The sequence below is a fragment of the Crinia signifera genome, chromosome 1, assembly GCF_055691185.1.
Source record: "Crinia signifera chromosome 1, ASM5569118v1, whole genome shotgun sequence".
Lineage (NCBI taxonomy): Eukaryota > Metazoa > Chordata > Amphibia > Anura > Myobatrachidae > Crinia > Crinia signifera.
Window position 1 is genome coordinate 118772310 of NC_139217.1, and position 16226 is coordinate 118788535.

At 41.1% G+C, this 16226-nt stretch overlaps 1 protein-coding gene across 1 annotated transcript in view; it reads right to left on the reverse strand.

Moving 5' to 3' along the window:
• Nucleotides 1-948: 948 nt before the first annotated feature.
• The window catches only part of GASK1B (golgi associated kinase 1B), a 49575-nt gene continuing 34297 nt past the window's right edge, over nucleotides 949-16226 (reverse strand). Inside the window, exons 3-4 of the mRNA XM_083172466.1 lie at nucleotides 9410-9636; nucleotides 949-7763 (exon numbers count right to left, since the gene is read on the reverse strand). Coding sequence (XP_083028592.1) covers nucleotides 7556-7763; nucleotides 9410-9636 — 435 coding nt within the window. The 3' untranslated portion in view covers nucleotides 949-7555. The remainder of the gene's footprint in view (nucleotides 7764-9409; nucleotides 9637-16226) is intronic.

Genomic DNA, 16226 nt, shown 5'->3' on the forward strand with positions numbered 1-16226 from the left:
GGGTTAATTGTGCCTATTTGGGCTCTGTAGCCCATTTAACATTGATTCCTATGGCCAAATCGCGGGCATTGAGGCATTTTACATGAAAATCGTGGTCAATCAGCCTTTTTAACATTGTTCCCTATGGGAAAATCGCGGTCATCGCGGGCAGCAGATTTTTATGTACCCGCGATTTACCCGCGATGCCCGCGATTTTACCCCCGACGCCCGCGATTCCAATCGCAGGCGCCCTTCTAGGTAAAGAGTACCCTTATCTGATTTGGGACTTTTCACCGCTGAGAAATCAGATGTGTTTGACATCGAGTTAGACCCGAACCTGCTGCAGGTTCAATCTATCAGATCGGACCCACCAACAGCACATCGCAGGTGCTTTTAAGCATCCACAATGTGTTGGGCCTGATCCGTAGGGCACACACCTACGATGGGCAGGCAGAGGCAGAATCTCGGCTGCATTAAGTGCCCAGTAGTGACCTACAGCGGCAGGACGGGCAGTGTCCAGGAAGCACTGAGCTGCAGGTGCCGTGCGGCCAGCGGGGCACAATTTAAAAAAAATTAAAACGACTCGACCAATAAGCGGTGAGCTCTCTCAGTCAATCAACGGCTGCCTGTCTTTTGACATTTTTAAAAATTCTGCTGCCACTGGCCATACAGCACCTGCAGCTCAGCGCTTTCACCCCACCTCTGCACAGTCTCCCCCAGGCACTCAATGCAGACCGGATCCCACCCAGGTTTTTTTTTTTTTTTATATTATACCATTTAAAAAATGGCACATCAAGTGCCAAATCGTTAGTGAGCTTGCCTGAGGAGCTGCCGGTGGAGCTCAGGGGAAATTGGGTCCTCAGGACAAGTCGGACTAGTGTGTGTGGGGGCCTTAAGATTCATAGGAGTACAAATTGTTTTATGTTTATGTAGTATAAATTGTTAACGAAATAAAAAAAAGACTTATTGTTTTTATATATTTTATTTACTCACCTTCCCATCATTTTACAAATAAGACACTTACCAACATGGTAAAAAAGATTTTTAAATGTTACCATTTGTAACACATGGTTTTGGCATAAGTGTTGAACAGTGTAATTTCATAACACAAATTCTGTTACAGGTAAGTCTCAAACACATAACACTATAAACAGATCACAGGTGATTTATTTTGATTTTGCAAAAATTCAAGTGCTACAATTTTTGTGTTAATAAACCCTTAAATGTTACGAGCATTTTTTTTTCTTTTAGACTGAGTGTAAACATATCAGATGTTTATTAATCATTACTTAAAATAAAAGCAAAGTACAAAAAAGTTAAACGCAACTGTTGGTTAGTATATATTGTACAGTATTTCATGCTTCTGATATATGTTACTTCTAATATTCTATGATCAACCAGGAAATAATACAGGCTCTATATAATTAATGTGAAGAGAAATTGGAAGAAAGATTGTTAGTTAGGGCACCATTAAGCAATAATAACTGAAGTGCCATCCGTGTGCGATATTAGTGCCCAAACTGGCATTGTAGAAGATAATTATACCGCCTGGATGTGTGAAAAAAACACATGTGGGACAGGGGCTCTGAAAGGAGCCATCCCTGCAATGTGATTGGATAGAAGAGACTGCATCAGCAGTCTCTTTGATCCTATGTTGGGACGCCTGGGCATATGAGGCATGCCCATCTCACATGCATGGTGACCATTGCCATGTGGGGGAAGGGGGTTCCAAAGGACTTTTGGAATTCTACATAGTGTATATCATAAACTACAGCAACAGATAACCTATGGGGGCTGCAGCCACTGTCATAAATGGAGGTAACAATGCAGGTATAAGAGATATCTGCTGCAGCCCCTCCTTTATACATTGGGATGATAATAAGGGGATTATTCTGGTTCACTCACAAAGGCAAATTTCTTCTCAAATGGACAAAACTATGTGCACTGCAGGTGGGGCAGATGTAACATGTGCAGAGAGAGTTAGTTTGGGTGAGTTATCTTGTTTTTGTGCAGGGAAAATATTAACTGCTTTATTTTGACACTGCAATATAGATCTCACTTTGACGTAAAACCCCACCCAAATCTAACTTTCTCTGCACAAGTTACATCTGCCCCACCTGCAGTGCACATGGTTTTGTCCATTTGAGAAGGAATTAGCCTTTGCAAGTGAACCAGAATAAGGGCCTAAATATCTGCAGATATCCCCTGAAAATGGGTGTTTTTTCAAGGAATATGAGTAAATATTTAATGGTAAATGGCCCCTTATGGAGAGAAGAAAATGAATGACACATGAAGGTAAATATAATAGCTGTGAGATTTTTTATTTTCTTTAGCGGCAGTTGTTTGAAAGTCATTACCAGCTTGAATTTCTAAATTACTAAAAAATGCCCCTTTAACTGTTGCGTCTGAATTGACACAATTGTGATGCTGTCTGTAACTCACACCCATTACATTTACCCATGGGCTGATTTATTACACGTGTACGTGTTACTCCACTTGGCAGCTCTTTCTTCACGGCCAATGTAGGATTTGGGTACTAAACACAAGTATGCCACGGAAAGCTGGGTAAGAACTTGGTGATATATTGTTAGCGATTTGGACAATATTGTTAATGATTAATAGTGCAAACTGTCCAGTGTGTGTGTGTGTGCTCAATGTTGACTATCTAGTCAAGTACAGCATGTATGGAGCAGGGGACAGGTGACGGCATTGATAGATATTACACCAATATCGGTCAGTGTGTATGCACTATATCGTGTTTCCTGATAGTTAACAATACAGGTTGAGTATCCCGTATCCAAAATGCTCGGGACCAGGAGAATTTTGGATAACGGATTATTCCGTATTTCGGAATATTTTAATATTTCAATGATGTATTTTGAAGTATCTTGCATTCATGCTGTATAAACACATAATATACACACAAATATATTTTATTACCACATAAAATACACACAAATATATTTTAATTGTTCAAAAAACAAGGTTTCAAAACGTGAAACAAAATGTGTGTACTATCTCAGCACTGAATTTGAATGCCAAGCAATCATTGTCTTGCACATATATAGTGCCAGTTACATATCATGTCCCCAGTGATGCTGTTACAAATGTCCCCAGTGAGTTTTTAGCAAAAAAAAATTTTTTTTTTACTTTCTGGAATGTCCGTATTTTGGAATAATTCGGATAACGGATACTCGGATACGGGATACTCGACCTGTATCACCAATGCCAGGAACTGCCTAGTGTGTACCCAGCATAACACTTTAATATACCTGCATAATGGACATCTGCATCCCAAACTGTGTTTGTGTGCAGATGATACTACTTTCCTGTTTGAACTGCATACATATTTTGAATGTAAGAAATACTGATTGTCAGTAAATTTTTTCAATTTAGCAATTTAAAAAATATTATAAGTTAAAAAAAAAGACTAAAAAAGTTAAACAAACATCAGTATAAGCCATTGGCTTGGACACATTGAAAAAAAAAAAAAAAAAAGAAAATATATATTATTTTGGTCACATTTCAAAATAAACAATTTATGCTTTAAAACATAACTATAGGTCCCAACATATAATTTACTTTCTATATAGTTTTATTTCATTTGTTCTATACAAAAGATGTTTAATTGTATAATTTTATAGCCATTTATGTATGATGGTTTAAATGTATAATACTCTTTGGGCCTGATTCAACATCAGTTGGCCCACAGCAAATTTGCTGCGGGGACCGTTAGTGCGTCACTGCGCATGCGTATCGACAAGTTCGCGCACAGAGAGGAGTGGGCAGGGAACAACTGCTGCTTAGCGAGTGGCACTTAATCAGGCCCTTTGTTTTCCTTGAAAAGAAAAGGGCATTTTTCCTTTGAAAAGGAAAAAATGGGCCCCTATATGTGTGTTGAGCCTAGCTGCTCCTACTATAGGGGTGTCAAACCCCAATGTTAGCAAACAAAAAAGAAGGAAGGGTATGGAGCGCTAATGAGCTAAAAATTGGATCAATTGAGCATTACAATTAATTTATTAATATTCCATAAAGTAAATGAATATTTAAAAGGTTAATTAGCGACAATTGTACAGGTGATATAGTACCAATTGCAAATAAAAAATAAATATAAAAGATACATTTTTTTTAAAGAATCAGTTAAATTGCATGTAGGAAAGTTGGGTGTTTGTATACTTATACACTTGTATGGTCTCACTGGTCTCTTTGCTTGTATGTTGTCATATGACTCCTGGTGCAGTCCGTGCTTATTAGTAATGAGAATCCATAAACCTGGCTGGATGATTCAAGTTCGCTGGAGGGAATAGGTGTTCCTCAGATGTTTAGAGGTATCCTCACAATTTAATGCGAAAGTCCAATCCAAAATTGAGCAGGTGGTGGTGTCCCGGTTGTAAATGAAATACTTGTCACGGCTGATTTTTGCAGGTATATTCAAGCATGGACCAGTATGGCCAAGGGAATAGAATCTAATCAGTCCAACATGCGTTTTTAAATTGGGTTAAAACAAGCTGGTGCTCCCTAACATGTTTCGCTGTCCTCTGACAGCTCATTAGCGCTCCATACCCTTCCTTCTCCTTTGTTTTCCTTGTTGTGTTGTAGAATATTGTGCATGAAGCATTCGTTTTAATAGTTTATGGTATAGCATTGAAGACATTAAATAATGGAAGGAAATTGTCTGTTTCATTTAAATTACAAAAATATCTAGTGCTGTTCATGTTAATTAAATATAAGCTCCATGGACAGCAAATAGGATGTATTCCATGACCACCTTCTCTGCTAGCAATACTGCTTAAAACCGGGTGCCGGACGCGGTCCCGACAGTCGGGATCCCGACAGTCATTTACCCAACGTCGGGATCCCGACTGTCAAAATGCCGACAGACAGGTGCCTGACGGCCACCCGCTATTTTCCCTCATGGCCCATAGAGGGAGAATAGAATAGGTGGCGAGCATAGCGAGCCACCGTGCCCGCAAGGGGCTTTGTTGCGCTCACCAGGCTGTCTGAGTCCGGGCAGTCGGGAGCCCGACGTCGGGCTAATGACTGTTGGGATCCCGACTGTCGGAACCCTATACCACACCCCTTAAAACCATGCTGATCTCCCCAGTATCCAGCAGATAAAGGGACTGATGCTGGGTCTGAACATATTCCATATAACATCATATGTGTTCACTAAAAAAATGCATTGCCTTCGTTACACAACTTGCAAAATGTACGAAGCTGTCCAAATAGCTAACATACCAGGTTTATGTCAGGCTCAATTATTATGCGCATATTCCCATATTTTATAACATTTCATTAGACAGAAGAATATGTATAAAATAATAAAAAGCTGTAACACTGTAGGTCAAGCACATATTTACATAGATGTATATGGATGTGCATGGTTTTCTGGGCCTGTGGCGGAACCAATCTGCATATATTACACTATACAAAGTCCAAATCCGCATCTGCCAGAAAATTATCCAAGTGCAAATCCATCTCAATATAGCTCTAGGAGTTCATATAGCTCTTTTATACGCAGCTATATGTTATACATAGCTGTATATATACTAAACCGTTACTGCATCCAACATATAACATTTAGTTCTGTGTCTAAGTGATGCCCCTCTCCCTGAACTTATCATTTTAAGCAGCATACTGTATGTAGCCCCTGGGCTGCAGGGCCCACCATGAAGTGAGGGGTGGGGCTTCGAAGACTGCTTAGCACACACAAACATGCATGTTATCATGTATGTATTGACGGGTTCCCCAAGGATTGGCAGCACTGCATACTGTACATTGCCCGGGAATCAGCATAATGCTTCACACAATCCTTCTAAGCCGTAAGGAGTCTAAGGACTCCCTCTGGCTAGTTTCTCGGGAGTCTAGGGGCAGGTTTAGAAGTGCATGAAGCCTTATGCTGATTCCAGGGTGCCCAATGTATACAGAGGGTCCATCCAGCACATATATTATATACATAATAACATGGATGTCTATATGCGCTAAGTGGTGTGTCCCCACGCACTACATGGTCAGCAGGCTGCTGAATTTGTTTTCAAATTTAGGTGGAGTTCTTTATACAAACTGACACTTTTCAACATGTTCTAACATGCTCCGTCTTCACTACAATGATCAGTAACATTGGCGGCTGCAGAAAGTGGGGGGGGGGGGCAGTTGGTGGCTTCCCTGTTTGAAATTTGGACTGTGCTGCAGCCCTACTCTGGAAGCACTACTGATCAGCACTACACTTCAATTCTTTTACATAATACATCATCTAATGAATCTGTATCATATAGTAAAGTAACTAAAATGGGAGGTCTGTTGAAGATATTATGTTGCCCATAGAAACCAATCAGATTCTATTATCTTCTAGTAGGTGCTAAATAAATAAGAAATAGAACCTTAGTGGTTTCTATGGGAAACATCCCATCTTCAATAGAACTCCCATCTTAGTACATTTACCCCTAGGGGTCTATGTATCATTATAGGGCATCACTGAATGTAACGTTTTATTATTGCATATTGTAGTGATGAGATGATTTTGTGCTTGGAATTTAACAACAGAATGTTGTCGTCCTACTATCTCCAATAGGAGCTGTCCGAGTTCAGTGTCCTGCACTATAAGTTATACTGTAGGAGTTGCTCTCACACTACACGTGCACAGAACCAAGCAGAGATAGCAGGGAAGGGAGGAGCACGGAGACTGATGGGGAAGGGATCAGAAGATGAATCTCAAGTTATGTTCTCCCCATAGGAATAAAACTGCTATCACCATCTGACAATGGTGTTCCTATTTTGGCCAAGCTCATAATAACTAGAATTTTCAGTGCTTGGTACATTGGCCTGGGCTACAGTCTCTATTGGGAATAATGGAGACTGGGGTTTGCAGTGTTCATTTTGCTAAAGTAGGAGCTAACTCTTAAATCCCCTGCATTAGGCATTTCTTAAATTACCCAGACACCTAACCGAAGCATGGCTTTACCTTTCAGAAATAGAGCCCTGTAATCGTTTTTCTGAAATAAGTTATATGCATATTCTAGAAAACATTTCCCACTGCTGTTAGTTGGAGTACTGATACCCAAGCTATAATAGAGGGAACATATTAGATTGTAGATAGATGCATGCAATACAACATACAATGTTTTTCTGCATAAATAGCAAATGCCCAATATAGAATGCCGTTTTGGTTCTCAACATAACAGTTGTTTTACAATCCTGAAGATAATTCAGCATGATGTGGACCAATGTACACGTGGTAATAAACCTATGGAACATATTATCTCTGTAAGAAACAAACAATGTTTTGGATAAGCGTTTCTTTCATGATTTGGACTATGTTTAAAATATGCCAAATCAAATGGAAATTACCTCTTTCCACACAATGCCCCCGGTATTCCTCTTCTCCATAAATTGTTTAGCAGTGCTCCTCACAGTAACCGAGGAAAGCCTTATCTGATGCTCCTGTCTGTCTATATGACATCATCGCTAATTACTTTTTCCCTTTGTAGGTTTTATCATTTGTATCAATGCATTGTGTGCTGTTCAAGTAAATGTGACACATATTCACTGTCTGGTTTTATGATGTCATTTGGTCAGTTTAATCATTCATTGGCAGGACTTTAAGTCCATGAGCATTGATGTAAGTAAGCAGAATTTTAGCCCTTCTCTCTATAACATCAATGAGCTTTTCAATCCCTTGGCGGCCCCCTTGACTCTCCCAGAAGATCTTGTCCAGAAAGAAAGACTGGAGGAGTTTTTCCCGTAGTCTATGACTTTTGAGCACGGACACAGCAGATTCAGGAAACCTGAAAAAACAACAGTTTTTGTAATTACATGTGAAGATGAAGTTTCTCCTAATTGGTCAGAATCTAGAAAGTAGAAAGTTGCAAACAGCTTTTAAAGTGTGTGCAATTTGTTCACTTGGACTAGTTAATAAATGTATTTTTTTATCGTATTATTTCATATAGTATTTCTATCGACCCAATGACCCATACCAATACAAGTGCTACAGCTTCTAATAATCAACACTTGTAAGCACAGTGCTGTACTTGACATTGCTCCATTTCAAATTAGAAAAATTAAATGTGGATTTGACCCTCATTCACTGTCCTACACTAAGGGGGGTATTCACTCTTGAATAGCAATATCCCGTTATTTCTGAAAATAAGGGAATTTTGCTATTGAATCCCAGACATTTTCACAAGGAAAACGGCCAGGATTCATGTTTGCAGATCCGGCTCTTTGATAAGCTAAATCTGCATTTGGCGTAAACAGACGCTAAAATCATGAATTAGCGGCCGTTACTACAGAAAAAAACATGGATTTGCGGATCCGTGTATTTCCGGATTGCTTCCGGAACTCAGAAAAAATGAAGAACGGTGAATAGATAGAAAGAAAATTCTGTCTGTTCTCCATGAGAACTAGAGAGAACAAAAGACCAGTGTGGATAAGAAAAACCGACACTAGGACCCAAACTTCTTTCTTAAATTGACCTAAGATCCTCTTGTGAGGGAGAAATCTGTTGCTGGAGTTCACAACCCCGTACCTATTGGATCATCTGTTTGACCATTTGGATTGTGACACATTAACTCTCTACATACCTAATTGGTTTAGCGCTGAAGTATTCCCTTACTAAGGGGATCCAATTAACACCATGTAACTTCCCCCAAACTAGTGTTCCCAAACCAGGGCTGAAAGCTGGGGGCTATTTGCTTCACTTCTGGTTGAGAAGATGTGGGGTTAATGGTTTGAAAAATAGAATTAATATTGTTATTTACAGTTGAACTACAGGTCTCAGCAAGCCTCACTGCTATGCAGACACTTGGAGAACCAGAAGGAGAAGGTCCAGAAACAATTCCACAAAAATGACCAAGGTAATGTGCTGGCCAGCAGAAAGCTGGAGAATAGATGAAAGATAGACTTAATTCCACTTCCCTATATGCTGCTAATTGGTGAATCCTTGGACATGTACACTGCACGGATCCAACTATACCTGTTACCCAGGGCACAGAATGACAGGCTAAAGAACCTGGGGGCTGACCTCCACCACATAGACCACAGGGTGGCTTCAATCATGACATGTTGGGTGGCCTCACTGATCTGCTGATAAGTTCCGGGGACCACGGATAAACAGGGGCAATAAGTAGGAAAGAGAGGTAAGGAGAGGGGCAGACACAGGAACATAACAATCCAGCTCCCGGGGACAGTGATTTAAAATTCTGTTACATTTCTCCATACAGACTCTTGAAATGAGTGGGGTGGCAAATGCATTAAAGCACTGATGCAATTACAATTTCCACAGGTAAATGCTGTAGAACTGTTATTAACACTTTCTTACCCATTTGTCCTCATGCCCACCTACCCATTGGCCCTCCATCTCTCACAGCCACCCACACACCAACTCACCTTTACTTCCACCCAACCTCCCACCTGCCTGCGGTGCAATACTTACTCTTTTATTCCTTCCAGCAACTTAAAATCCAAATTATCTTCACTTCTGTCAAAATATCCTTTGTTACTAATAAAAACCAAATGCCGAGGGTCATTCTTCTTTTGTACAATATGTGTCAGGTCTATATTGCGAGGGTCTGCACATTTCAAGTGTAACCCTTCTTGCACACAGGTGTCTTCTTTTCGAGGTCTGAAGCCACAGCAGTGTTTGTCAAGTCGAGTGTAGACCTGTATGAAAGTCACAGAGATATCATTCACCATTATACACCATAACCACATGCCATAAATGGTATAGACTTTTAATAATGCTAATGTCACAGCGGCAATTCTTCAACTGCAGATTTACCACAACTAACATTTATGTTTGCTTACATTTTGCTGTAATCATTTCCCAGTGCTGAAAGTTGCTACTGTAAAACTAACATAGTTTACAGGTGATTTTGATGAATGCTACGCAGACAAAGCTCCGCTATAAATCCTATTCATTTTAATATATTTGCTTTTTCCAATAGTGTTTTTTTTCCACTGAGCTAAGTTGCCGTCGGTAGCAGTTGCCAGAAGTTCTCTAGAGGAAAATCTCTGGTGTGAAACACTCCAATAACATTTAATGGCTATTTACAGAAAAATGTTCAGCTAAGATTTTAAAGTGCATAGTTGTTGCAGAAAGAATGTCAGTATGAAAAAAACCATTAGAGCTTACTGTACAGGTTGAGTATCCCGTATCCGGGCATCCCGTATCCGAATTATTCCAAAAACCGTGTTTTTTTTTAATAATTAGAATAATTTTTTTACCCCCCTAACCCTTTTTTTTATACTTACCAAGTCCCCCGGCGTCCACGGCAGGCCTTCAGCATACTCTCCGTCAACTCCAGCGGTCCCAGGAGTGCATTGCGCGAGTGTGTGCGCGCGTGACATCACCGGCGCGCCTGGGAACTCGCGCAATGCACTCCTGGGACAGCTGGAGACGCAGCTGAAGGCCTGCCATGGACACCGGAGGACTCCATGGACTCCGAGGGACCACCGGGGCACCACCATGGGACAGGTGAGTATGTTTAAAAAAAATTATTCCAAAATCCGGAAAAATCCCTTATCCAGAATGCTCGTGGTCCCGAGCATTTCAGATAAGGGATACTCAACCTGTATTAATTTTAATTTAGAAGAATCTTAAGAAACATGTACAGTAACTTAAACACACATAAAGTTAGATTTATATAGCGCACTTTCTCCAACAGGACCCAAGGCTCTTTACAGACATCAAAACAATGCATATAATACATCTGTGGTCACTAGACCATTGCTCGTGAGCTACTGGTAGCTCGCTACAGCGATCCAGGTGGCTAGACCATATGTGTGGCATATTGTTTCAGGGGCATTGCAGTGTGTGGCATATTGTGTCGGGTATTGCGGTGTGTGGCATATTGTGTCAGGGGCATTGCGGTTTGTGGCATATTGTGTCTGGGGCATTGTGGTGTGTGGAATATTGTGTCAGGGGCATTACAGGGTGTGGTATAATGTGTAATAAGCATTGCAATATGTGGTATAATGCGTAAGAGGCATTTTTTGGCTATTAGGGAGATTTTTTAGATTTTTTTTACCCAAAATTTTAGTAGCTCTTAAGGAGGTTTGTCTCAAGTAGCTCAAACCCAATTAGGTTGGAGCCCACTATTTTAGGTAGTACAGCAATAGACAAGATACACAGACATAAAAGAAAGCCTTGAGTGCACAATGCAGTGTTGGCGCAGGCATATTGGGTAATAACTTCACAATGTTTCTGACTACTGCAAAATCCCTCCACTTCCAATATGGGCACATATGGCACAGTGTGTGACTCCGAATCAGGCCCTTAACATAGTCCCTTTTGTTTTAGCAATCCCTCCAGCTTCCATGCCTATTAGACATCCCGAATAATAAAGATGAAAAGATAATAGCTGTGAATTTCATCTTTCATTCTGTTGATTAGAAAGGAATGAATAAGACGCAGGTCTAGAACATTCCCCACATAAACAGCTGGGAAATTGCCTGATGCAAGTTTCCTGTTTGATCCTGGCCACCACCCTGGCAACGCTATGTTTAGTTTGGAGAACATAATAGTATGATGCCACTGCTAAATATAGGTACTAAAGCCAGACAGAACAGGGTCTTTTCCTAGATGATGAGGCAGTCTGACTCAACCGCAAGCATTCATTCGCTGTCTGAAGTTACTTTGCTCTATAACAAACAGCAATCAGGTTCATTCTACATAAAATATATTCTGTGATATATTCGCCGTCTGAGGCATTATAAGGTCACTGAGATAGCACATTAACAGAGAAAGAAGCATATCCCCTAAATGAGTCTGATATTTAGAGAAACTGTGCCTAAACTCCTAATCCCCCAGCCAGGGATTCTGGGTCTGATGAGATTTGTAAAATAAACCCTGCAGAAGCTCCCAAGAGTATGTTTTGCTCTGAAGGGCAGAAAAGTATCTCTCCTGTCTGCGGCATCTCTAGGTGTTTATCAGCAGTGTTCTATCATAATTTGTACCCAAATATGTATGTATGTATTATCTTTAATCACAAGTAGTATAAGATGTCTCATTTTTCTAACAGATGTATCAGTGTGAACAGGAATATAACCCTGCTGGAAGTATGAAAAATGCACACAGCAAGAATCTCATGCTCCCCAGCTGTTCTTAAACCCAGTGTTCTCTGCCAGCTGGATGGACTATTATGCTGGGAGTTCTAAGTCAACAACAGCTGGAGAGGTAAAAGTTGTTGAATGTACTGATATGTCCTCTTTCATTTTAATAAAGCAACCCAATTCAGGAATAATTACCTTGAAAAGCAGAATATCCGACATGTTTACCCATGTGACCTCCAAGACTGAAAATCACCAGAACACTTATTTTAAATTAGAGGTTTTTTTTTATACCATAATGGCATATTTTCCAATGTAGCCACCAGGGACCAAGTGTAATAGAGTGCGATTTTCTTTTGGAAAATTGCACATGTTAAGCATGCAATTTATTCCCAAAAATCGCACATGTAATAGAGTGTGATTTTAAAGGGCAAAACAGAAATAATTTGCGGTTCTGGAAATTTATTAGTAAAGGAGTAGATTTCTTAGTACAGAGCAATTTTTTAGAACATGTTAAAGAAAATGGTGTAACAATGGTGTAACAAGGCCTAGGCTCCTTGTAACCAGCAGCTGGCTCTTGGAACGGTCCTAGTTATAAAATACGGGGTATAAAAGAAGTAGGGGTCCCCTTATTTGTAAAGTCAGCACCGGGCGCCACCTGTCAGTAACGTATTCCACGGCTGGGGGACACTTTTATATATGCCCGATGCCATTCCATTAACCCCCAACTGGTCAGCCCCAGCATGGGTCCCTTAGAGAGTGAGGTCCCGCCCAATAAAGGGGTGTCACTCAGGCCACCCAAGGGCCAGGGCTGAAGCCTGGGGCTATCCTTGTGGTTAATAGCTTCTGAATTGTAAAATTAGAATTAATTTAGGTTTTACTGTGCAACTAAAAGTTCCAGCAAGCCTCCCCTGAATGCAGGTACTTGGAAAACGACAAGTACCAGTATGCAGGACATTAAAGGGCCCGCCAGCACTTATTAATTCTACAGCCGAACTAATACTAAAATAAAAACATAGACACACACACACAATACAACGTGAATGTAGAACTTTTGCTGGTCTATTAGTCTTATGAATTTTGATAAGGTTTTATGTGTGATTTTAAATATTGCATCCTATTACATTTGATACTGTATGATATGTGCGATTTTTTGGTGTAACGGTAACACGTGCAATTTTTTAAGTGTGCGATGTCGTTAATCATGCAATTTTCTTTTTTTAAATTTTAGAACAACAAAAAAAAAATGGGTACTTCTTTACTTTCACGGGTTACGCTCGCCACAAACTAAGTAAAATAAACGAAGGTAACGCCATGCCAACATGGATAGTTCATACCTCCACTATCCATGTTGGCATGGAGTTGATTTTAAATAGCGTGGCGAGCGTAGCGAGCCACCGAGCCCGCAGCGTGGGCTAGCGAAGCGAGCCCCGCAAGGGGACTCTGACGCGTGGCGCCATGCGCCGTGAAAGTAAAGAAGTACCAAAAAATGTTGCACATTACAAAAAAAAAAAAATCGCACCCTATTTCATTTGGCTCCAAGTGTCAACTTACATCTGTTTTACCAAGACTACCTGCTGGTGAGTAATGCTGTACAGTGTATGAAATATTGGCAAAGCACACTAATCATCTTACTGTACTTGTATTCCTTTAGCATGACGTAGACGTATGGCATGATGACAAAATCCTGCTGTATAAGCATACCACGTAACTACAAAATCATGCTATATTGGCAAATGATGTGAAAACAATCCTGCTATATTTGCATAATTACCCTATTAGATACTAATTTCTACATAATACTAATGCACCTGATGAAATAGTGATCTTATTGGTCTGCTGTCTTAAGGTGGCCACACACACAGTGCTATTTTATTAGTATGCTCCAGCATACATCATATCGCAAGGAACAAAAAGTATGTAAAAGAAAAGCATATTGCATGCGTTTTGAGCTAGATGCGATGTGTATGGGCAGCATTAGAATGTCCAGAAAGCTTTGCTGACTCTCAGATCCCACCCACTAGAGAAATGGGCATTCTCAAGGGAGTAAAGAGCCCAGATGGACCCAGTTATTTTTCAGGGGCGTGACCTAATAATTAAAAATAGTACTTTAAGCATACCTCCCAACTTCTTCATGTGTAAAAGAGGGACACTTAAAGGGGGTGTGGTCTATACAAATGAGGGTGTGGCATATGCAAATTAGGGTGTGGACTACGCAAATGAATGTGCAGTCTGGCCACGCCCCGTTTTCCGCCCTCTGTGTCGCTGAATAGATAATGTGCACATGAGCACAGCGTCTATTCCCTTCAGGCTGGGGGGACTCCCAACTGCCCGCCCCGCGGGACTGTATGAAAAAAAAACGGGACCATCCTGTGAAAAACGGGACAGTTGGGAGGTATGCCCCCCCTTGCCACACTGCACCCCAGCAAAGAGCACCATGTGTTGGGTTGAGCAGAAGAGCTGCTGAAGCTCCTGATGGCAGATAATGGGGGGGGGGGGATCAGGACCCCCACTGGGCCCCTTTGTCTGACGTGGGCCCAGGTAATTAGTACCACCTCACTCCCCCTCTCTTGGAACCCTTGGGTATTCTGCAGGTTCAAATCCATACAAAAGGGATTGTGCCACAGTGTACAAATTGTAGCATTGTGCAGCAAAGGGGGTAAGGGGGAGGGGGAAGCCATTATAAAGTAAATGTCAACATCGTAATGCAAACATTACAAGGCAAAGTTCTCTGGAAGAACACATATAGTTATGAGCACAGTTTTTTTAGTTATGAGCACTATTTTTACGATCCATTTTAGCAGATGATTTGTATGGAATGTGCACCATTTGGAGCAGTGGAATGTGCATGTGTTGAAATGTAAAGTTCTGCTTACTATAACATTAGGGCTGTTGCTCTGATTTACATGAACCATGGGGCTGTCTGTATCTAGTGCAATCATTTTATACTTGTAGATTTTTAATACTTTTAATTATTTGCATATATTATTGTATCTATGAAGCCCACTTATCAATGGCATGCACTTAAGACTGCACAAGAATAGTCCTTTAAAAATAGTAGCACTTAAAGTTAGGGACTACAGTGTGTACAATTACAGCCCCGCAGAATTCCTATTGAAGCATCCCTTTTTTATGTTGCTAAAGATAAAGCTGTATTTATATTAATTATAAAAGTGACTAAGCAGCAGGTTTTCCATCTATTGTAATGTGACTGGCAGATTTCAGTCTAAACACCAGCCTTTACTGTACTATGTTGTATGATTGTAACTGTCATGTTTATTCTGCCATCGATACCTTTCAGATTTCAAGCCTCTATCCCCTGTTATAGTGCCTGATTCTCAGTTGGACAGGGCAGCTGTGTTTGCATCTTTTGCCAATGTGCATACTGTACTGTCAATGTTGGCCATAACCCCACTGTGCATACTGTACTGTCAATGCTGGCCATAACCCCACTGCACATACTGTACTGTCAATGCTGGCCATAACCCCACTGCACATACTGTACTGTCACTGCTGGCCATAACCCCAATGTGCATACTGTACTGTCAATGCTGGCCATAACCCCACTGCGCATACTGTACTGTCAATGCTGGCCATAACCGCACTGCGCATACTGTACTGTCAATGCTGGCCATAACCCCACTGCACATACTGTACTGTCCCTACTGGCCATAACCCCAATGTGCATACTGTACTGTCACTGCTGGCCATAACCCCAATGTGCATACTGTACTGTCAATGCTGGCCATAACCCCACTGTGCATACTGTACTGTCAATGCTGGCCATAACCCCACTGCACATACTTTACTATCCCTACTGGCCATAACCCCAATGTGCATACTGTACTGTCAATGCTGGCCATAAGCCCACTGCACATACTGTACTGTCACTGCTGGCCATAACCCCACTGTGCACAATGTACTGTCCCTACTGGCCATAACCCCACTGTGCACACTGTACTGTCACTGCTGGCCATAACCCCAATGTGCATACTGTACTGTCAATGCTGGCCATAACCTCACTGCACATACTGTACTGTCCCTACTGGCCATAACCCCACTGTGCATACTGTACTGTCACTACTGGCCATAATCCCACTGCACATACTGTACTGTCCCTACTGGCCATAACCCCAATGTGCATACTGCGCTGTCCCTGCTGGCCATAACCCCACTGCGCATACTGTACTGTTCCTTCTGGC